The sequence below is a fragment of the Oncorhynchus tshawytscha genome, linkage group LG02 (assembly GCF_018296145.1).
Source record: "Oncorhynchus tshawytscha isolate Ot180627B linkage group LG02, Otsh_v2.0, whole genome shotgun sequence".
In the NCBI taxonomy this organism is placed as follows: Eukaryota; Metazoa; Chordata; class Actinopteri; order Salmoniformes; family Salmonidae; genus Oncorhynchus; species Oncorhynchus tshawytscha.
In genome coordinates, this window is record NC_056430.1 from 10,220,637 (window position 1) to 10,244,329 (window position 23,693).

At 51.8% G+C, this 23,693-nt stretch overlaps 1 protein-coding gene across 7 annotated transcripts in view; it reads right to left on the reverse strand.

Annotated features, from left to right (window-relative positions):
* The window catches only part of LOC112236798 (R3H domain-containing protein 2-like), a 105,290-nt gene that overhangs the window by 27,067 nt on the left and 54,530 nt on the right, over positions 1–23,693 (reverse strand). For 4 of the 7 annotated variants that reach the window (XM_042330121.1, XM_042330116.1, XM_042330103.1 and 1 more), the window contains exons 7-16: positions 23,526–23,585; positions 22,936–23,076; positions 20,130–20,238; positions 19,688–19,783; positions 18,711–18,742; positions 17,890–17,943; positions 5,223–5,458; positions 4,630–4,808; positions 2,922–3,014; positions 2,189–2,500 (exon numbers count right to left, since the gene is read on the reverse strand). In XM_042330121.1, the coding sequence (XP_042186055.1) occupies positions 2,189–2,500; positions 2,922–3,014; positions 4,630–4,808; positions 5,223–5,458; positions 17,890–17,943; positions 18,711–18,742; positions 19,688–19,783; positions 20,130–20,238; positions 22,936–23,076; positions 23,526–23,585 (1,312 nt within the window). The remainder of the gene's footprint in view (positions 1–2,188; positions 2,501–2,921; positions 3,015–4,629; positions 4,809–5,222; positions 5,459–17,889; positions 17,944–18,710; positions 18,743–19,687; positions 19,784–20,129; positions 20,239–22,935; positions 23,077–23,525; positions 23,586–23,693) is intronic. The other 3 variants (XM_042330133.1, XM_042330123.1, XM_042330127.1) reach the window with 2 other exon arrangements.

Here is a 23,693-nt window from a genome sequence, read left to right on the forward strand (position 1 = left end):
GGATCCCCAATAGTTCCTGCCAAGGCAGCAGCTACTCTTCCTGGGGTTTATTATGGATCCCCATTAGTTCCTGCCAAGGCAGCAGCTACTCTTCCTGATGTTTATTATGGATCCCCATTAGTTGCTGCAGCTACTCTTCCTGGGGTTGATTATGGATCCCCATTAGTTCCTGCCAAGGCAGCAGCTACTCTTCCTGGGGTTGATTATGGATCCCCATTAGTTCCTGCCAAGGCAGCAGCTACTCTTCCTGGGGTTTATTTTCCATCTGAGTTTAGCACAGAGAGAGAGAGGCAGGTCTGTATGAGGTGAGCCCTGCTGCCTTATAGCCAGTGGCTATCCCGAAGGACATGATACATACAGGGAACAGTAAAGCAACAATGCTCTAGTCTAGGGATATCTCCCTCTGTCAAGATCCATACACTGTAGGCTATGGCTATTCTCTTAAATGTGAACACACTGCCACTAGTTACCTCACAGAGCGGTGAACACACTGCCACTAGTTACCTCACAGAGCAGTGAACACACTGCCACTACCTACCTCACAGAGCGGTGAACACACTGCCACTACCTCACAGAGCAGTGAACACACTGCCACTACCTCACAGAGCAGTGAACACACTGCCACTACCTCACAGAGCAGTGAACACACTGCCACTACCTCACAGAGCGGTGAACACACTGCCACTACCTCACAGAGCAGTGAACACACTGCCACTACCTACCTCACAGAGCAGTGAACACACTGCCACTAGTTACCTCACAGAGCAGTGAACACACTGCCACTACCTCACAGAGCAGTGAACACAACACAGAGCAGTGAACACACTGCTACTACCTACCTCACAGAGCAGTGAACACACTGCCACTACCTACCTCACAGAGCAGTGAACACACTGCCACTACCTACCTCACAGAGCAGTGAACACACTGCTACTACCTACCTCACAGAGCGGTGAACACACTGCCACTACCTACCTCACAGAGCAGTGAACACACTGCCACTACCTACCTCACAGAGCAGTGAACACACTGCCACTACCTCACAGAGCAGTGAACACACTGCTACTACCTACCTCACAGAGCAGTGAACACACTGCTACTACCTACCTCACAGAGCGGTGAACACACTGCTACTACCTACCTCACAGAGCAGTGAACACACTGCCACTACCTCACAGAGCAGTGAACACACTACCACTACCTACCTCACAGAGCGGTGAACACACTGCCACTACCTCACAGAGCAGTGAACACACTGCCACTACCTCACAGAGCGGTGAACACACTGCCACTACCTCACAGAGCCAGCAAGATACAGCAGTGGAGCTATTTGCCAAACTCCTACTTGCCCCCTAAAGCTCCTTTTGTGGGAACTATCCCCCCAGGGTGTAGGGTCAACGCCGGACGTTTCCGCCTCTAGGATTGAAATGAATCTTTTTTTGGATTCAAGCAGTTTGTTACTGGGCTGCGGGACGGTGACGAGGAGAGAGAGAGAAGACTTCACAGCCAGTGACACAGTACTCTGAGTGGGAGAGAGATACTGTCACACTGACACAGTACTCTGAGTGGGAGAGAGATACTGTCACACTGTCGCCGACTGTGTGAATCCCGCCGCGATTTCACAGCAATCGAAACTCTCTCACATTTATTGGTAAAGTTTGTGAAACAACGTTTTTTTTGGGGGCCAAATGTTCCGGGGCTGTAAATGTACCTTCGGTCTAACGCGTGATGACAAAGCAAGAAAGGAAACTTTTAATCCAAATTCTACTCCTTATTGATTCAGACCGAGTATAAAGCATTTTGGGACAAAATGGCCACCTGGCCGTGCTGCTGCTCCAGTTTCAACTGTTCTGCCTTATTATTATTCGACCATGCTGGTCATTTATGAACATTTGAACATCTTGGCCATGTTCTGTTATAATCTCCACCCGGCACAGCCAGAAGAGGACTGGCCACCCTACATAGCCTGGTTCCTCTCTAGGTTTCTTCCTAGGTTTTGGCCTTTCATGGGAGTTTTTCCTAGCCACCGTGCTTCTACACCTGCACTGCTTGCTGTTTGGGGTTTTAGGCTGGGTTTCTGTATAGCACTTTGAGATATCAGCTGATGTACGAAGGGCTATATAAATACATTTGATTTGATTTTGATTTTGACAACCGTTGATGATTGATTGCGAAGCCAGTATCATACCTGTTGAGGGGGAGACGGCTGCATGTACCCCTGCGGTGGTGGTGGGGGCTGCATGATGGTCTGGGAGGGAGGGGGTGGAGGAGGGGGTGGAGGAGGAGGATGATGATGGAGGTGTCTGGTGTTAGCCTGGTAGCCAGACTGAGGGGACAGGGGCTGGGCCGTGGTGGCCATGATATAGCCCGTCTGGGCTGGAGGGTGTTGGGTGAGGACAGTGGGCCCCTGGGTCTGGTACATGGCGGGGGGCTCCGGGGCCTCCCTGGAACTCTGTCGACTCAGAGTCATCTGGCTGAAGTGGGGAGCCAGCTCCTCACCCTGAGAGGGAGAAATGGTTATTACAAACAGTTACTGGTAGGTTTGACACAGTAACCAATAAACTGATTGTAGGTTAAACTGGATATGATGATATCATTTGAAGATATTTGCCCCTAAAAATGAAATCTTTCTATCTTCTGCACAGCATAATGACTACCAGAAGCTGTTAGTAGTGAATACGTAGGTGTGAATATAGAGTTGTGATGATGATTGTCATATTGCCACTTCAGTCCAATAGGGACTAACAAGACCGGGAGAGAAAGCCAAGATATGGAAGGTTTGGTACCATATTGTATAGTTGTTATATTTACTGTATATAGAGAGAGAAGGTATGAAGGGTACTAGTAACATGTACTGCTTGGAGGGAGGAGAGACTGGGCTCACTAACAGTACATTATAAAGATATGGATGGTAGTACTACCATGTACTGCTGGGGGGAAGAGACAGGCAGGAGGACCTGGGGACAGGAGGAGGAGTAGGACACAGGTTGAGAGGGCTGCAGAGACCCCACCGGCTAACAGAGGGAGAGATGGAGGGAGAGATGGAGGGAGAGAATGAGGGAGAATGGATGGAGAGGGAGAGATGAAGGGAGAGATGAAGGGAGGGAGAGTTGGAGGGAGAGTTGGAGGGAGGGGCAGAAATGGAGGGAGAATGGATGGAGAGGGAGAGATGAAGGGAGAGATGGAGGGAGGGAGAGATGGAGGGAGAGATGGAGGGAGGGGGAGAAATGATAGGAGAAGGAGAGATGGAGGGAGAGGGAGAGATGGAGGGAGAGAGGGAGAGAGATGGAGGGAGGGAGAGAGAGATGGAGGGAGGGGGAGAGATGGAGGGAGGGGGAGAGATGGAGGGAGGGGGAGAGATGGGAGGGGGAGAGATGGAGGGAGGGGGAGAGATGGAGGGAGGGGGAGAGATGTAGGGAGAGGTGGAGGGAGGGGGAGAAATGGAGGGAGGGGGGGAGAGATGGAGAGATGGAGGGAGGGGGAGAGATGGAGGGAGAGATGGAGGGAGGGGGAGAGATGGAGGGAGGGGGAGAGATGGAGAGATGGAGGGAGGGGGAGAGATGGAGGGATGGAGGGAGGGGGAGGGGGAGAGATGGAGGGAGGGGGAGAGATGGAGAGAGAGATGGAGGGAGGAGGGAGAGATGGAGGGAGGGGGAGAGATGGAGGGAGGAGGGAGAGATGGAGGGAGAGATGGAGGGAGGGGGAGAGATGGAGGGAGGGGGAGAGATGGAGGGAGAGATGGAGGGAGGAGGGAGAGGGGAGAGATGGAGAGAGGGGGAGAGATGGAGAGAGGGGGAGAGATGGAGAGAGGGGGAGAGATGGAGAGAGGGGGAAAGATGTAGAGAGGGGGAGGGATGGAGAGAGGGGGAGAGATGGAGAGAGGGGGAGAGATGTAGGGAGGGGGGGAGAGATGGGAGAGGGGGAGAGATGGAGAGAGGAGGAGAGATGGAGAGAGGGGGAGAGATGGAGGGAGGAGGGAGAGATGGAGAGAGGGGGAGAGATGGAGAGAGGGGGAGGGATGGAGAGAGGGGGAGAGATGGAGAGAGGGGAGAGAGATGTAGGGAGGGATGGAGAGAGGGGGAGAGATGGAGAGAGGGGGAGAGATGGAGGGAGGCGGGAGAGATGGAGGGAGAGGTGAAGGGAGAGATGGAGGGAGAGGGGAGAGATGGAGGGAGGGGGAGAGATGGAGAGAGGGGGAGAAATGGAGAGAGGGGGAGGGATGGAGGGGGTAGAGATGTAGGGAGGGGGAGAGATGTAGGGAGGGGGAGAGATGGAGGGAGAGGTGAAGGGAGAGATGGAGGGAGGGGGAGAGATGGAGAGAGGGGGAGAGATGGAGGGAGGGGGAGAGATGAAGGGAGGGGGAGAGATGGAGGGAGGGGGAGAGATGGAGGGAGGGGGAGAGATGAGGGAGGAGAGATGGAGGGAGGAGAGATGGAGGGAGGAGAGATGGAGAGAGGGGGAGAGATGGAGGGAGGGGAGATGGGAGGGAGGAGAGATGGGAGGGGAGAGCAGGAGGAGATGCAGACAGATGTTAGGTTAAGAAAAAAGCAGGAACATTTTCATGTCTTTTCATTTCTCTAAGCTGAAACTGAAATAAAATAGGATTCATGACATGAGCTCCTCCCTCACCTGAGTCATGTGGTTATAGTTGCCCATGGGGTGTTGCTGTGGGGTGGGCAGTAGGGCGGTCTGGGGGGGTTGGGTCTGGACCTGGGAGGGGCAGGGCAGCAGACTGTGACCCCCGGGGCAGGGGCCAGGCTGGGGGACTGGGGGCTGGGGACACATGTCTGGACTCACCAGTGGGAGTCCTATAACACAACAAGACAACACAAGAGTCAAGATAAAGTCAAAATACAGAAACAGTACGTTTTGATCCTCAACATTTCTGCACTCTTGTCTGTACTCTCTTCAGGTTCTTTCCCCTAGAGTACTTTCCCCTTTTGATTTGTTTTCAAAACGATGAAGGGGCTTGAAAAGGATTGCCTTCTGTTACCGTCTGACCTGTTCTGTGTCAGTGACCTCTAAAGAGAGTGCTTAAACACTTCTAGGTTGCAACAGTTCCGTGTGTTGCCTTTTCAATTGAATTCAGTATTTTCACATTGAGAAATTCGATTACTAGAGTGGACTGCCCCAGAGCACAATGGTCACAACATTTTAATTTCCAACTACAGTAGGCATTTTTCATTATACAATCCCCATTGGGATGTCTGTCTGGTACATACCAGTGCGTGAGCCCCTGCAGCTGCCCTGAGGGCTCTTGTTGCTGCCCAGACTATCTCCTCTGGTCAGAATGGAGATGCCGGAGAAGCTGGAAGCCTTGGTGACCGGGGGCCGTAGGGTCCTGTTTGAACTATCAGAGTCTGTGCTGCTCCAGGGCCTTGGCTCCAGGCACTTCATATCACTGTCAGTGCTGCTCTGACGACTGCTGGACGCACGGCTGGAGCTCTCAAGGTTACCCCTGTGGGAGGAGGGGAGAGGAGGAGGGGAGAGGGAGGGAAACAGGTGAGGAGGGGAGAGGGAGGGAAAACAGGGGAGAGGAGGGGAGAGGGAGGGAAAACAGGGGAGGAGGGGAGAGGGAGGGAAAACAGGGGAGGAGGGGGAAGGGAGGGAAAACAGGGGAGGAGGGGAGAGGGAGGGAATCAGGTGAGGAGGGGAGAGGGAGGGAAACAGGTGAGGAGGGGAGAGGGAGGGAAAACAGGTGAGGAGGGGAGAGGGAGGGAAAACAGGTGAGGAGGGGAGAGGGAGGGAAAACAGGGGAGGAGGGGAGAGGGAGGAAAACAGGGGAGGAGGGGAGAGGGAGGGAAACAGGTGAGGAGGGGAGAGGGAGGGAAACAGGTGAGGAGGGGAGAGGGAGGGAAACAGATGAGGAGGGGAGAGGGAGGGAAAACAGGGGAGGAGGGGAGAGGGAGGGAAACAGGTGAGGAGGGGAGAGGGAGGGAAAACAGGGGAGGAGGGGAGAGGGAGGGAAACAGGGGAGGGAAACAGGTGAGGAGGGGAGAGGGAGGGAATCAGGTGAGGAGGGGAGAGGGAGGGAAACAGGGGACGATGAGGAAGAGGTGGAAACAGCAGGGAAAAGAGGGTGATGGCGTGTTAGGGAGAGAAAGAAAGAGCAACAGAGGTGGAGAGAGAGAGGGAGGGAGAGAGAGAGAGAGAGAGAGAGAGAGGGAGAGAGAGCGAGGAACCGAGGTGGAAAGAGAGAGAGAGAGAGAGAGGAACCGAGGTGGAGAGAGAGAGAGGAACAGTGGTAGAGAGAGAGAGAGGAACAGTGGTGGAGAGAGAGAGGAACAGAGGTGGAGAGAGAGAAACAGAGAGAGAGGAACACAGAGAGAGAGAGAGAGAGAGAGAGAGAGAGAGAGAGCGGAACAGAGAGACACAGAGAGAGAGAGAGAGAGAGAGAAAGAGAGAGGAAAAGAGGTGGAGAGAGAGAGAGAGATACACACACACAGAGAGGTGGGGAGAGAGAGAGAGAGAGAGAGAGAGGGACAGAGAGACACAGAGAGCGAGCGAGAGAGAGAGAGAGAGAGAGACACAGAGAGAGCGAGAGAGAGAGAGACACAGAGAGAGAGAGAGGAACAGAGAGACACAGAGAGAGAGAGAGAGAGAGAGAGGAACAGAGACACAGAGAGAGAGAGAGAGGAACAGAGAGACACAGAGAGAGAGAGAGAGGAACAGAGAGACACAGAGAGAGAGAGAGAGAGAGAGAGAGAGAGAGGAACAGAGACACAGAGACAGAGAGAGAGAGAGAGAGAGAGAGAGAGAGAGAGAGAGGAACAGAGAGACACAGAGAGAGAGAGAGAGAGAGAGAGAGAGAGAGAGAGGAACAGAGAGACACAGAGAGAGAGAGAAGAGAGAGAGAGGAACAGAGAAGTGGAGACAGAGGGTGATCAGGTTAAGAACAACACCTTGACATGTGTGGAGAACATGGGGCATTCAACAAACCAAAACACAAAGATGTTGGCTGACCGGTAAATAAATCAACCAGAACATTGGTCAATCAACCGAACCACACCCCTGTAGTGTACAGGACATTCACCAAACTGCCACCCACATCACAGAGAAACACACATGCAGATCGCTGATGTTTCATCCAATCAACACAGAGGTGAATAAGAAGACAGGAGTACATTGAATAAAGTACAGATCCTGACTGAGTGACAAGGCAACAACAGGTCCATTCTGGAAATAAAACACAGCCATAAAGAGGTTTTCCTTTACAATGGGACACCAGGAGTAACATGCTAACCACACCGCGCGCACAGTAAAATACACGGACACATATACACGGACACACATGTTATTCAGATCATAGCAACCACACAGGTCGCGAGCGTCAACGAGCGTCTGCACTGCCAGGCTCTAAAATAGAACTTGGGGCAATTTGTGACGCATGATGCGCTGCAAATCCCGCCTCTCCTCATTGGTTGTTAGGAGCATATAAACACGTGGGTGATTGAAAGACGAACTGAGGTCCACACTCCAGTCCAGTAGGTGGTGGTAATGCACCTTAAAGTTGGTTGTCAACCACCACATAAAGTCCAAACAAGAAGAAGAAGAAGCCTGAAGGAGGAGAGATTACTAGAAAAACAAACTCGGTTTAACATTTTATCTGTGGATTAATTGTCAGAGTAGAGGACCTTGTGCATTTCAGGTAAAATAACAAACCCAATGTTTATATTCCAGGACAAATTAGCGAAAAACAGCAAGCTAGCTAAATAGGACAAATTAGCTAGCAACATCAAGCTAGCTAGCTAAATTGCCATAAATGGTTCACGCTTTTCGACCTGTCCCCAAAATGAATATAGTTGGTTCAGAGTTTATTTTGACATTTCAACCTGCATGTCCAGATAGCGTTTGGTGTGGGAGGAGAAAAATCTATATGCGCTAGAGGTCTGGTCAGAATGCAACACGTACTACACAGAGTACACACAGAGTACACACACACAGAGTACACACAGAGTACACAAACACACAGAGTACACGCAGAGTACACAAACACACAGAGTACACGCAGAGTACACACACAGAGTACACACACAGAGACACAGAGTACACAAACACACAGAGTACACGCAGAGTACACAAACACACAGAGTACACGCAGAGTACACGCAGAGTACACAAACACACAGAGTACACGCAGAGTACACACACAGAGTACACACACAGAGACACAGAGTACACACACACACAGAGACACAGAGAACACACACACACAGAGACACAGAGAACACACACACAGAGTACACACACAGAGTACACACACACAGAGAACATACACACACACACACACATCCCCTATTCACTATGGAGTTACACACATCCCCCCTCATACCGTCACTATGGAGTTACACCCCCTCCCCTCATACCGTCACTATGGAGTTACACCCCCCTCATACCGTCACTATGGAGTTACACATCCCCCCTCATACCGTCACTATGGAGTTACACACATCCCCCCTCATACCGTCACTATGGAGTTACACCCCCCTCATACCGTCACTATGGAGTTACACCCCTCATACCGTCACTATGGAGTTACACCCCCTCATACCGTCACTATGGAGTTACACCCCCCTCATACCGTCACTATGGAGTTACACCCCCCTCATACCGTCACTATGGAGTTACACCCCCCTCATACCGTCACTATGGAGTTACACCCCCCTCATACCGTCACTATGGAGTTACACCCCCCTCATACCGTCACTGTGGAGTTACACACCCCCCCTCATAAAGTCACTATGGAGTTACACCCCCCTCATACCGTCACTATGGAGTTACACACCCCCCTCATACCGTCACTATGGAGTTACACACATCCCCCCTCATACCGTCACTATGGAGTTACACACACCCCCTCATACCATCACTATGGAGTTACACACATCACCCCCATACCGTCACTTTGGAGTTACACCCCCCCCTCATACCGTCACTATGGAGTTACACCCCCTCATACTGTCACTATGGAGTTACACCCCCCCACCCCCGCATACCGTCACTATGGAGTTACACACCCCCCCCTCATACCGTCACTATGGAGTTACACACCCCCTCATACCGTCACTATGGAGTTACACACCCCCCTCATACCGTCACTATGGAGTTACACACCCCCCTCATACCGTCACTATGGAGTTACACACATCCCCCCCCATACCGTCACTTTGGAGTTACACCCCCCTCATACCGTCACTATGGAGTTACACCCCCCCTCATACCGTCACTATGGAGTTACACACCCCCCTCATACCGTCACTATGGAGTTACACACCCCCCCTCATACCGTCACTATGGAGTTACACCCCCCATACCGTCACTATGGAGTTACACCCCCCTCATACCGTCACTATGGAGTTACACACACCCCCTCATACCGTCACTATGGAGTTACACACCCCCTCATACCGTCACTATGGAGTTACACCCCCACCCCCTCATACCGTCACTATGGAGTTACACACACCCCCCTCATACCGTCACTATGGAGTTACACACACCCCCTCATACCGTCACTATGGAGTTACACACCCCCTCATACCGTCACTATGGAGTTACACCCCCCTCATACCGTCACTATGGAGTTACACACCCCCCCCCCTCATACCGTCACTATGGAGTTACACACCCCCCTCATACCGTCACTATGGAGTTACACACACCCCCCCCTCATACCGTCACTATGGAGTTACACACACCCCCTCATACCGTCACTATGGAGTTACACCCCCCTCATACCGTCACTATGGAGTTACACACCCCCTCATACCGTCACTATGGAGTTACACCCCCCTCATACCGTCACTATGGAGTTACACACCCCCCTCAAACCGTCACTATGGAGTTACACACCACCCCCTCATACCGTCACTATGGAGTTACACATCCCCCCATACCGTCACTTTGGAGTTACACCCCCTCATACCGTCACTATGGAGTTACCCCCCTCATACCGTCACTATGGAGTTACACCCCCCTCATACCGTCACTATGGAGTTACACCCCCCATACCGTCACTATGGAGTTACACCCCCCTCATACCGTCACTATGGAGTTACACCCCCCTCATACCGTCACTATGGAGTTACACACCCCCACCCCCTCATACCGTCACTATGGAGTTACACCCCCTCATACCGTCACTATGGAGTTACACACCCCCCTCATACCGTCACTATGGAGTTACACACCCCCTCATACCGTCACTATGGAGTTACACCCCCTCATACCGTCACTATGGAGTTACACACCCCCCTCATACTGTCACACACATCCCCCTCATACCGTCACTATGGAGTTACACCCCCTCATACCGTCACTATGGAGATACACACAACCCTCCTCATACCGTCACTATGGAGATACACACACACACACACACACACACACACACACACACACACACACACACACACACACCCCCTCATACCGTCACTATGGAGTTACACACACACCCCCTCATACCGTCACTATGGAGTTACACACATCCCCCCTCATACCGTCACTATGGAGTTACACACCCCTCTCACACCGTCACTATGGAGTTACACACCCCCTCATACCGTCACTATGGAGTTACACCCCCTCATACCGTCACTATGGAGTTACACACCCCCCTCATACTGTCACACACATCCCCCTCATACCGTCACTATGGAGTTACACCCCCTCATACCGTCACTATGGAGATACACACAACCCTCCTCATACCGTCACTATGGAGATACACACACACACACACACACACACACACACACACACACACACACACACCCTCATACCGTCACTATGGAGTCACACACATCCCCCCTCATACCGTCACTATGGTGTTACACACATCCCCCTCATACCATCACTATGGAGTTACACCCCCCTCATACCGTCACTATGGTGTTACACACATCCCCCTCATCCCATCACTATGGAGTTACACCCCCTCATACCATCACTATGGAGTTGCACACATCCCCCCTCATACCGTTACTATGTTGTTGCACTCATCCCCCCTCATACCGTCACTGGGAGACAGCAGCAGTAGGCTGAGCAACAGCAACAGTAGAAGTAGGCTGAGCAGTAGGCTGAGCGACAGCAGCAGTAGGCTGAGCGACAATAGCAGTAGGCTGAGCGACAGCAGCAGTAGGCTGAGCGACAGCAGCAGTAGGCTGAGCGACAGTAGCAGTAGGCTGAGTGACTGCAGCAGTAGGCTGAGCGACAGTAGCAGTAGGCTGAGCGACAGTAGCAGTAGGCTGAGCGACAGTAGCAGTAGGCTGGGCGACAGCAGCAGTAGGCTGAGCAGTAGGCTGAGCGACAGCAGCAGTAGGCTGAGCGACTGCAGTAGTAGGCTGTGCGACAGTAGCAGTAGGCTGAGCGACTGCAGCGGTAGGCTGAGCGACAATAGCAGTAGGCTGGGCGACAGCAGCAGTAGGCTGAGCAGTAGGCTGAGCGACAGCAGCAGTAGGCTGAGCGACAGCAGCACAGTAGCAGTAGGCTGAGCGACAGCAGCGGTAGGCTGAGCGACTGCAGCGGTAGGCTGAGCGACTGCAGTGGTAGCCTGAACGACAGCAGCAGTAGGCTGGGCGACAAAAGCGGTAGACTGAGCGACAGTAGCGGTAGGCTGAACGATAGCAGCGGTAGGCTGAGCAACAGCAGCGGTAGGCTGAGCAACAGTAGCGGTAGGCTGAACGACAGCAGCGGTAGGCTGAGCAACAGCAGCGGTAGGCTGGGCGACAGTAGCGGTAGGCTGAGCGACTGCAGCAGTAGGCTGAGCGACAGTAGCAGTAGGCTGAGCGACAGCAGCAGTAGGCTGGGCGACAGCAGCAGTAGGCTGGGCGACAGCAGCAGTAGGCTGCGCGACAGTAGCAGTAGGCTGGGCGACAGTAGCAGTAGGCTGAGCGACAGTAGCAGTTGGCTGGGCGACTGCAGCAGTAGGCTGAGCGACAGCAGCAGTAGGCTGAGCGACAGCAGCAGTAGGCTGAGCGACAGCAGCAGTAGGCTGAGCGACAGTAGCAGTAGGCTGAGCGACTGCAGCAGTAGGCTGAGCGTAGGCAGCAGTAGACTGAGCGTAGGCAGCAGTAGGCTGAGCGTAGGCAGCAGTAGGCTGAGCGTAGGCAGCAGTAGGCTGAGCGACTGCAGCAGTAGGCTGAGCGACTGCAGCAGTAGGCTGAGCGTAGGCAGCAGTAGCACCGTTATTAGAATGTCACTAGCAGCGACCAGGAGGCTATCTACTTCCCATTACCTCCAAAACTACAGCTTTGTCGCTCACTGTCACCATGTTTATATCCTACTTTTCGTTTGTTCTAATGTCATCAAATATGGATGATATGGCATTGCACTGAACAAAAAGTCTGAGAAATGCAGGTTTGTGAGGGTAATGTGGTGACAGACTTATGACTTAAAATGCGGACAAAAAATGCTTGGATTTCTGACTAAATAAGGAAAAATACAACTCAAGTGAATTACAGTGGAGTGCTCTGACTGCAGAATACCCTAGTTACCTATTTGAAGGGAATAACCATGTCCTAATAACAAGCTGCACCACTTAAAGACAACACAGGTACGCAAAATAACCAGATCAGCTAAACGTGTCTGTTCTAGATATTAGGAGAAATGACTGAGGTAGCCTAGGACAGAAGATTGAAATAGAACCAAAACAAAAGCCAGGGAATATCCTTATAATATCAGATATAAGGAGACAAAAAGGTAGAAATGATTGGTGGTGTAAATCTGTTTGAACGTAGCAGTTGGTGATAAATATTTCAGAGAAACAGGAATTAATGGATGAGCTATTTTAGGCGTTCTCCCTGACTCTTTCTCTCCCAGTCTCTCGTTTTCTCTTCCTGCCCCTCTCCCCACCTCTCTCCCTGCCTTCTTCCTGCCTCTCTCCCTGCCTTCTTCCTGGCCCTCTCCCCACCTCTCTCCCTGCCCCTCTCCCCCCCTCTCCCCACCTCTCTCCCTGCCTTCTTCCTGCCCCTCTCCCTGCCTTCTTCCTGCCCCTCTCCCCACCTCTCTCCCTGCCTTCTTCCTGCCCCTCTCTACATCTCTCTCCCCACCTCTCTCCCCACCTCTCTTCCTGCCCCTCTCCCTGCCTCTCTCCCTGCCTTCTTCCTGCCCCTCTCCCTGCCTTCTTCCTGCCCCTCTCCCTGCCTTCTTCCTGCCCCTCTCCCCCTCTCTCCCTGCCTTCTTCCTGCCCCTCTCTACATCTCTCTCCCCACCTCTCTCCCTGCCTTCTTCCTGCCCCTCTCCCCACCTCTCTCCCCACCCCTCTCCCTGCCTCTCTCCCCACCTCTCTCCCTGCCTTCTTCCTGCCCCTCTCCCCACCTCTCTTCCTGCCCCTCTCCCTGCCTCTCTCCCCACCTCTCTTCCTGCCCCTCTCCCCACCTCTCTCCCTGCCTTCTTCCTGCCCCTCTCCCCCTCTCTCCCTGCCTTCTTCCTGCCCCTCTCCCCCCTCTCCCCACCTCTCTCCCCACCTCTCTCCCTGCCTTCTTCCTGCCCCTCTCCCCACCTCTCTTCCTGCCCCTCTCCCTGCCTCTCTCCCCACCTCTCTTCCTGCCCCTCTCCCTGCCTCTCTCCCCACCTCTCTTCCTGCCCCTCTCCCCACCTCTCTCCCTGCCTTCTTCCTGCCCCTCTCCCCTCTCTCCCTGCCTTCTTCCTGCCCCTCTCCCCCTCTCTCCCCTGCCTTCTTCCTGCCCCTCTCCCCCTCTCTCCCCACCTCTCTTCCTGCCCCTCTCCCCACCTCTCTCCCTGCCTTCTTCCTGCCCCTCTCCCCACCTCTCTCCCTGCCTCTCTCCCCACCTCTCTTCCTGCCCCTCTCCCTGCCTCTCTCCCCACCCCTCTCCCTGCCTTCTTCCTGCCCCTCTCCCTGCCTTCTTCCTGCCCCTCTCCCCACCTCTCTCCCCACCCCTCTCCCTGCCTCTCTCCCCACCTCTCTCCCTGCCTTCTTCCTGCCCCTCTCCCCACCTCTCTTCCTGCCCCTCTCCCTGCCTCTCTCCCCACCTTTCTCCCTGCCTTCTTCCTGCCCCTCTCCCCTCTCTCCCTGCCTTCTTCCTGCCCCTCTCCCCACCTCTCTCCCTCCCCCCTCTCTACATCTCTCTCCCCACCTCTCTTCCTGCCCCTCTCCCTGCCTCTCTCCCCACCCCTCTCCCTGCCTTCTTCCTGCCCCTCTCCCTGCCTTCTTCCTGCCCCTCTCCCCACCTCTCTCCCTGCCTTCTTCCTGCCCCTCTCTACATCTCTCTCCTCACCTCTCTCCCCACCTCTCTCCCTGCCTTCTTCCTGCCCCCTCTCCCCAACTATCTCCCTGCCTTCTTCCTGCCCCTCTCCCCACCTCTCTCCCCACCTCTCTCCCTGCCTCTCTCCCCACCTCTCTCCCTGCCTTCTTCTTGCCCCTCTCCCCACCTCTCTCCCCACCTCTCTCCCTGCCTCTCTCCCCACCCCTCTCCCCACCTCTCTCCCCACCTTCTTCCTGCCTCTCTCCCAACCTCTCTCCCTGCCTTCTTCCTGCCCCTCTCCCCACCTCTCTCCCTGCCTCTCTCCCCACCTCTCTTCCTGCCCCTCTCCCACCTCTCTCCCTACCTTCTTCCTGCCCCTCTCCCCACCTCTCTCCCTGCCTTCTTCCTGCCCCTCTCCCCACCTCTCTCCCTGCCTTCTTCCTGCCCTTCTCCCTGCCTCTCTCCCCACCTCTCTTCCTGCCCCTCTCCCACCTCTCTCCCTACCTTCTTCCTGCCTCTCTCCCCACCTCTCTCCCTGCCTTCTTCCTGCCCCTCTCCCCACCTCTCTCCCCACCTCTCTCCCCACCCCCTCCCCCTCTCTCCCCACCTCTCTCCCTGCCTTCTTCCTGCCCTTCTCCCTGCCTCTCTCCCCACCTCTCTTCCTGCCCCTCTCCCCACCTCTCTCCCCACCTCTCTCCCCACCCCTCTCCCTGCCTCTCTCCCCACCTCTCTCCCTGCCTTCTTCCTGCCCTTCTTCCTGCCCCTCTCCCCACCTCTCTCCCTGCCTTCTTCCTGCCCCTCTCCCCACCTCTCTCCCTGCCTTCTTCCTGCCCCTCTCCCCACCTCTCTCCCCACCTCTCTTCCTGCCCCTCTCCCACCTCTCTCCCTGCCTTCTTCCTGCCCCTCTCCCCACCTCTCTCCCCACCTCTCTTCCTGCCCCTCTCCCCACCTCTCTCCCTACCTTCTTCCTGCCCCTCTCCCCACCTTTCTCCCTGCCCTCTTCCTGCCCCTCTCCCCACCTCTCTCCCTGCCTTCTTCCTGCCCTTCTCCCTGCCTCTCTCCCCACCTCTCTTCCTGCCCCTCTCCCCGCCCCTCTCCCCCCCCTCTTCCTGCCCCTCCCCCCACCCCCTCTCCCTGCCTTCTTCCTGCCCCTCTCCCTGCCTCTCTCTCCACCTCTCTCCCCACCTCTCTTCCTGCCCCTCTCCCCACCTCTCTCCCCCACCTCTCTCCCTGCCTTCTTCCTACCTCTCTCCCCACCCCTCTCCCCACCTCTCTCCCTGCCTCTCTCCCCACCTCTCTCCCTGCCTTCTTCCTGCCTCTCTCCCCACCTCTCTCCCCACCTCTCTTCCTGCCCCTCTCCCACCTCTCTCCCTACCTTCTTCCTGCCCCTCCCCCACCTCTCTCCCCACCTCTCTCCCTGCCTTCTTCCTGCCCCTCTCCCCACCTCTCTCCCCACCTCTCTCTTCCCGCCCCTCTTCCCGTCCCTCTTCCTGCCCCTCTTCCTGCCCCTCTCCCCACCTCTATTCCTGCCGCTCTCCCCACCTCTCTTCCCACCTCTCTTCCTGCCCCTCTCCCCACCTCTCTCCCTGCCTTCTTCCTGCCCCCTCTCCCCGCCTCTCTCCACCTCTCTCCCCACCTCTCTTCCCGCCCCTCTCCCCACCTCTCCCCACCTCTCTCCCTGTCTTCTTCCTGTTCATCTGTCCCGCCTCCCTGCCTCCCAGCTTCCACCGCCTATTTTAAGGAAAGAAAGGTAGGGTGGTAGCTCGCTCACACTGTGCAGACAAAGATGAGCGAGAGCGAGATCCTGCTTTTAAAATCACGACATTCTTGCTCTCCTGTTTCAAAACACAACACTCTCTCCATCCAACACAGGGGGAGATGTTCTGTCACAATAATTTTCCCTAAAACAATGTTGCACTTTAGATTTCATTAGCATTTCCCCCCTACAAAATACAATTATGTAAATAATACCTATATGTTTCTACTGTATATATGACATGGTCATACACAAGCGAAAAAGGCACAGTAGTCTCAATTCAGTGATTATGCAATCGCTCGTCTGTTGAACTATTGGCACTGAAAACCTCCCCCCCAAACCCCTCTTTTCAACGTTACTGAGGTCAGTCGAATAATGACGTTTCATAAACAGAATCACTGATCACAACCAACACAAAGATCTGATGATGAATGAATTAAATGTTATTTTTGAGTCAAATTACCAAATTGGCAACCCGTCCCTTATGGGATTAATTGACACAAACAACAATAATTCACTGTGGTAATGATAAATGTGATAGTAGTGTTACTGCATCTCTCTTTAGGACAGAGTAGCAGCAGATCCATCTTCAGGACACCACAGACAGTAGTAGATCTATCCTCAGGACACCACAGACAGTAGTAGATCTATCCTCAGGACACCACAGACAGTAGTAGTAGTAGATCTATCCACAGGACACCACAGACAGTAGTAGTAGATCTATCCTCAGGACACCACAGACAGTAGTAGATCTATCCTCAGGACACCACAGACAGTAGTAGTAGTAGATCTATCCTCAGGACACCACAGACAGTAGTAGTAGTAGATCTATCCACAGGACACCACAGACAGTAGTAGTAGATCTATCCTCAGGACACCACAGACAGTAGTAGTAGTAGATCTATCCTCAGGACACCACAGACAGTAGTAGTAGATCTATCCACAGGACACCACAGACAGTAGTAGTAGTAGATCTATCCTCAGGACACCACAGACAGTAGTAGATCTATCCTCAGGACACCACAGACAGTAGTAGTAGTAGATCTATCCTCAGGACACCACAGACAGTAGTAGTAGTAGATCTATCCTCAGGACACCACAGACAGTAGTAGATCTATCCTCAAGACACCACAGACAGTAGTAGTAGTAGATCTATCCTCAAGACACCACAGACAGTAGTAGTAGATCTATCCTCAAGACACCACAGACAGTAGTAGTAGATCTATCCTCAAGACACCACAGACAGTAGTAGTAGATCTATCCTCAAGACACCACAGACAGTAGTAGATCTATCCTCAAGACACCACAGACAGTAGTAGTAGTAGATCTATCCTCAAGACACCACAGACAGTAGTAGTAGATCTATCCTCAAGACACCACAGACAGTAGTAGTAGATCTATCCTCAAGACACCACAGACAGTAGTAGTAGATCTATCCTCAAGACACCACAGACAGTAGTAGTAGTAGTAGATCTATCCTCAAGACACCACAGACAGTAGTAGTAGATCTATCCTCAAGACACCACAGACAGTAGTACAGACAACTACTGTTCAAGTAGTAGAGCAAAGATGAAGAGGGAGATAGAAAACCAGATCAACAGAAACAGAGATCATGGAGGATGCAGCAATGATGACAGAGGGATAATAAGTAGTACCCAGTCTCTCCCCCCCAAAAAAACCAAAGCAGCCATGCCATAGGTGTTGCTCTGAGCCAACCCACGCCAAGCAACAACACCAACATTCAGTGGCTAAGGTCTGAAATGGCAACCAAACCCCCTAAACGCACTAAGTAGGGAATAAGGTGCCATTTCTGGACGCACACAATCAGTCAGTCATATCAAATTACAACTAGACAGGGGGGGGGGTCGAACAGCATGGCAACACAATCACAGACTGCTAGAGTCACACGTCACACGGATGTGTCAGTACCTAAAGATCTGCCTCCTCTTTTGAGAGGTAGAGGAGTAGCCTTCAGGGGAAAGTCTGTTGGGGGACAGTGGAGGGAGAGATAGGAGAGCCAGGGTTACTGGGTGGGTATAGGAGAATGGGCCATGTAGGTTTTGGAACAGCCATTCTCAATTCATTCCCTACCTCTCCCCTCGGCCCTTACCCTTCAATGATCTGTAAATATGGAAGTAATATGGTGAAAGTTTTATCACTGTTTAAACTTGTCTAGACCTTCAGACACGCCAACACTGAGGAAAGGGCCAAGGGGAAGGATAGGGAGCGACCATTTGTAACAGTGTTGCACTGTATCCAAACCACATCCCAGAAAAGAGCCAGCACACAGAGCAGAAATGTTGACAGTAAAAAATAAAATAAAAATTTAAACAGGGAACAACCCCATCGGTTTAATCATCATCGCAATCAGAAAGGGAGAGGGGTTGAAAGATGTGCTTTTGTTGTACTTTGGACTACATGTGGAAAACTATTGTCAGTTCAACCCAACATTCAAACTTAGCAAACCCAAACGCTGGCACTTGAAACTGATGATATATTGCCAGAATTATTAGATCTCTTTAAAAACATCTCAACATAACTTGGTGGTGTAATTTTACGGTGCCAAGGGGGGTTTGGAACAGGGTTAGGAGGCTTTGCTGTGACCAGGCCGCCCCGACTGCCTCTCCTACACACCTAAGGGACTATACTGGCTGGAGACTAACCCCGTACTCTAGGGTCCCCTTCACAAGTACACACATTCAACTCTCCACTGTGATGCATACTGTTACTGGGAGCTACTGTGAACTTACCTGTTGTCGTTGATGTATCCATTTTGAGAGGACTGAAAAGGAAAGAGACACCTGTAAATTACCAATAGCTGTAGCTTGTTGATCCCAGAAATATGTTTATTTAATAGCTTTCATTTGACCAAGTAGGTTATTGAGAACATATTGTTATTATCCAAAAAGTTAACCAAGGTTCACTCGTGACCTCCAAGAATATGGACATAACTTATTTACTCTGCCCACCTTACTCTATTCCACCATTACGTTATTCAAATGAACTTATTTACTCTGCCTTCTTACTCTATCATTACGTTATTAAAATTAACTTCTGGTTAAAACAGTGCTTAATAGAACACAGTAGGAAACAAGTTAAGTACAACTGTCCATCCCCAACTGTCCATCCCCAACTATCCATCCCCAACTATCCATCCCCAACTGTCCATCCTCATCCCCAACTGTTCATCCCCATCCCCTACTGTCCATCCCCAACTATCCATCCCATCCCAAACTGTCCATCCCCTATCCATCCCCAACTATCCATCCCCATCCCCAACTATCCATCCCCATCCCCAACTATCCATCCCCAACTGTCCATCCCCAACTGTCCATCCCCATCCCCAACTGTTGAGCCCGACCAGAGTTGTCCTGAGACATTTAACTGGGCAAGTCAGTTAAAAACAAATCCTTATTTACAATGACGGCCTACCCCGGCCAAACCCTCCCCTAAACCGGAAGACGCTAGGCCAAATTGTGTGCCGCCCTATGGGACTCCCGATCACGGCCGGTTGTGATACAGCCCGGGATCGAACCAGGGTGTCTGTAGCGACGTCTCTAGCACTGAGATGTAGTACCTTTGATCGCTGAGCCACTCGGGAGCCAGATCCGCTGAACTTGGGTCAGTTGTGTGCGCTACCCCATACGATGCTTATTGTCACGATTTGGTGAGGGTAAACTGATCCTAGTTCTGTGCCTAAGAGCATCTCCTATCCTCCACCACTTACTTCTCTGGAAAAGATCCGGTCTCGTACTCTCTGATACTCCTCCTCCCTCTCCTCTATGGATTTGCTGCGCCGCCCGTCCGACAGCGGCACGCGGATCTGCGATTGGACAAGAGGAAGAAGGGGTGTGATCAGTAAACATCATTGGACAAGAAGTGGTATTCACCGAATACTATTCAGAGCATCTTCTCAGGAAGAATACGTGTACATTAAAATATTGTGAGAGAGATTTATATACTCAGATAATCGTCAACAGGATATATTACATTCAGCCTTCTCATATATCGTATCCTTGTGTTCTACAAAGACGTCCAAAGGTAAAAACAGCTACAAATAACATATATGAAGAATCTGTGAATCAGAACTGTTAAGTATAATTCACTGTTAAGTATTTAAGTAATAAAAAGCAACAGTGAAGAAGAATTTTTTTAAAGGGACTAATGACCTGATTATCGTCCTTGTCCATACTGGCGTCGTCTCTCTTGAGGATAAACTTCTTCTGGAAATCCGTGTTCCTCTCATCCTTGATATGCTCTGAGAACCTCTGCTCTGGGCTGAAGAAAAAAAACTATTCAGAAACTCTCGTTAGGACTAGTTTTGTAACGATACCAACATTTTTACTAATGATGCGATACCAGGCCAAGTACCATGATACCAATGAGTACCATGATACCAATGAGTACCACGATACCAAGTAGTACCATGATACCAATGAGTACCATGATACCAATGAGTACCACGATACCAAGTAGTACCACGATACCAAGTAGTACCACGATACCAAGTAGTACCACGATACCAAGTAGTACCACGATACCAAGTAGTATCACGATACCAAGTAGTACCACAATACCAAGTAGTACCACGATACCAAGTAGTATCACGATACCAAGTAGTACCACGATACCAAGTAGTACCACGATACCAAGTAGTACCACGATACCAAGTAGTACCACGATACCAAGTAGTACCACGAGGGGAACATGTGTTGCCTAGCGTCCTGTTCAACCCGTCCCCCGGGCGCTTGTTCACATTTTATAAATGTTCTGCGCAATGTGCTATGCAAAAATCTGTCACTGAAATTCACACTTCTACTCAATACAACACATTGAATTTAACTTCACACTTTTCGGTGTATAATAAAATACTGTATAGAATGGCTGATTTGCTCATATTGGCAAAGTCCACACACTCCCGCGGTCTCCTTTTCTCAAACACACACACACTGCTCCCACAAACACACTCGGCTCCCACAAAGACACGCTGCTCCCACAAACACACACTGCGCCCAAATGTTAAAACGTTAGGCACCAAAGACAATTTAAGCAGCGCCAAAAATGTAAATATTTTGATATAGTTTAGGCTTCCAAAGGCCTATAGGAAGCACACTAATTTGAATCACACCTATATGAATCACACCTATATGAATCACACCTATATGAATCACACCTATATGAATCACACCTATATGAATCACACCTATATGAATCACATTTCATGAGTTGCAGACCCTTTTCCTATCTTTCTGTGCCAATCAAATTTGCCTAGACCTACGGTCAAGTTACCAGGTAGTTAGCTAGCTAGGTAAAGTGACTGAACTATGTTGATTGTTATCAAACCAATAATTAGCGACCCGGGACTAGTTTAAAGCAGCTACAGGTGAGTGAGGGCTGGTAGAGGATGCTGAGAGATACAGGTGAGTGAGGGCTGGTAGAGGATGCTGAGAGATACAGGTGAGTGAGGGCTGGTAGAGGATGCTGAGAGATGCAGGTGAGTGAGGGCTGGTAGAGGATGCTGAGAGATGCAGGTGAGTGAGGGCTGGTCGAGGATGCTGAGAGATACAGGTGAGTGAGGGCTGGTCGAGGATGCTGAGAGATACAGGTGAGTGAGGGCTGGTCGAGGATGCTGAGAGATGCAGGTGAGTGAGGGCTGGTCGAGGATGCTGAGAGATGCAGGTGAGTGAGGGCTGGTAGAGGATGCTGAGAGATACAGGTGAGTGAGGGCTGGTCGAGGATGCTGAGAGATACAGGTGAGTGAGGGCTGGTCGAGGATGCTGAGAGATGCAGGTGAGTGAGGGCTGGTAGAGGATGCTGAGAGATGCAGGTGAGTGAGGGCTGGTAGAGGATGCTGAGAGATGCAGGTGAGTGAGGCTGGTCGAGGATGCTGAGAGATGCAGGTGAGTGAGGGCTGGTCGAGGATGCTGAGAGATACAGGTGAGTGAGGGCTGGTCGAGGATGCTGAGAGATACAGGTGAGTGAGGGCTGGTCGAGGATGCTGAGAGATGCAGGTGAGTGAGGGCTGGTCGAGGATGCTGAGAGATGCAGGTGAGTGAGGGCTGGTAGAGGATGCTGAGAGATGCAGGTGAGTGAGGGCTGGTAGAGGATGCTGAGAGATACAGGTGAGTGAGGGCTGGTCGAGGATGCTGAGAGATGCAGGTGAGTGAGGGCTGGTAGAGGATGCTGAGAGATGCAGGTGAGTGAGGGCTGGTAGAGGATGCTGAGAGATGCAGGTGAGTGAGGGCTGGTAGAGGATGCTGAGAAATACAGGTGAGTGAGGGCTGGTCGAGGATGCTGAGAGATGCAGGTGAGTGAGGGCTGGTAGAGGATGCTGAGAGATGCAGGTGAGTGAGGGCTGGTAGAGGATGCTGAGAGATGCAGGTGAGTGAGGGCTGGTAGAGGATGCTGAGAGATGCAGGTGAGTGAGGGCTGGTCGAGGATGCTGAGAGATGCAGGTGAGTGAGGGCTGGTAGAGGATGCTGAGAGATGCAGGTGAGTGAGGGCTGGTAGAGGAAGAGGATGGCTGATCACAGCTGCCACACGTGATATGCACATGAAAGTGAAGTGGATATGATTGGACCTGAACATACAAGAGACTGTTGCTTGGAGGCTGTTGCTTCAATTCAACTGAATTTATAAACGTTTTATAAAACCAGAGCCAGAATGTTCCTTAGATCGACAGGGCTGAAACATTTGGTAGTATCATATGAAACGGTATTACAGTACTCTAAAATGTTGGTATAAGAAGTATCATGACGTTTTGGTACCGTGATATTACCATGGTACCTGCATACCATGGTCTATGTTCTACACATGGCCTCCTAAGTTCTACACATGGTCTCCTTAGTTCTAGACATGGCCTCCTAAGTTCTACAGACATGGCCTCCTAAGTTCTAGACATGGCCTCCTAAGTTCTACACATGGCCTCCTAAGTTCTAGACATGGTCTCCTAAGTTCTATCAGTCTCCCACTCACATGCGTGTGTTGCCAGTCTTGTTAATGATGACGGCCTTGCCAGTCTGGTCTACGTTGTGGTCCATGCCAAAGTAGGCCGCTACACGGTGCAGCAGCATGCGGTGGTACGACGTCATCTGGGGAAACTTCTTGTACTGGTTACTGGAGGGATAAACAACATGTCCTGGTTACTGGAGGGATAAACAATGTGTCCTGGTTACTGGAGGGGAGAAAGTGGAGATGAACCATCTAGTGATGATACTTGAGTGGTAGTACAGTGTCTCTCTCTTAGATGTGGACTGTTACCCTTTTCTAAAACAAAATGAAATTGTTAGTCAAACTGTTAGAGACGGGACAGATTTACATTTGAAATACAACAAAATAAACTTCAGATGAGGGTGATGACACCATCCCAGAGTCCCAGGCAGCCAAATATACCATACTGATATACCAACTAGAGTACAATCCCTATGTTTATCCCATTATACATATACCGGAGTAAAGTAGCAGTATGGAATGTGGATACGTCCCACGTGGCACCCTATTCCCTACATAGGGCACTACTTTATACCAGAGCCTATATAGGGAATAGGGTGCCATTTCTCACTCACTTGTCGTCATTAATGAACTCCAGGATATCTTGTTCTAGTTTCATCAGCATCATTCGATCCCTGTTGGAGAGAGGGGAGAGAAAAAGAGGGGAGAGAGCGGGGGGAGAGAGGAGAGAGGAGAGAGAGAGAGAGAGGGAGAGAGAAAGAGAGGAGAAAGAGAGAGGAGAG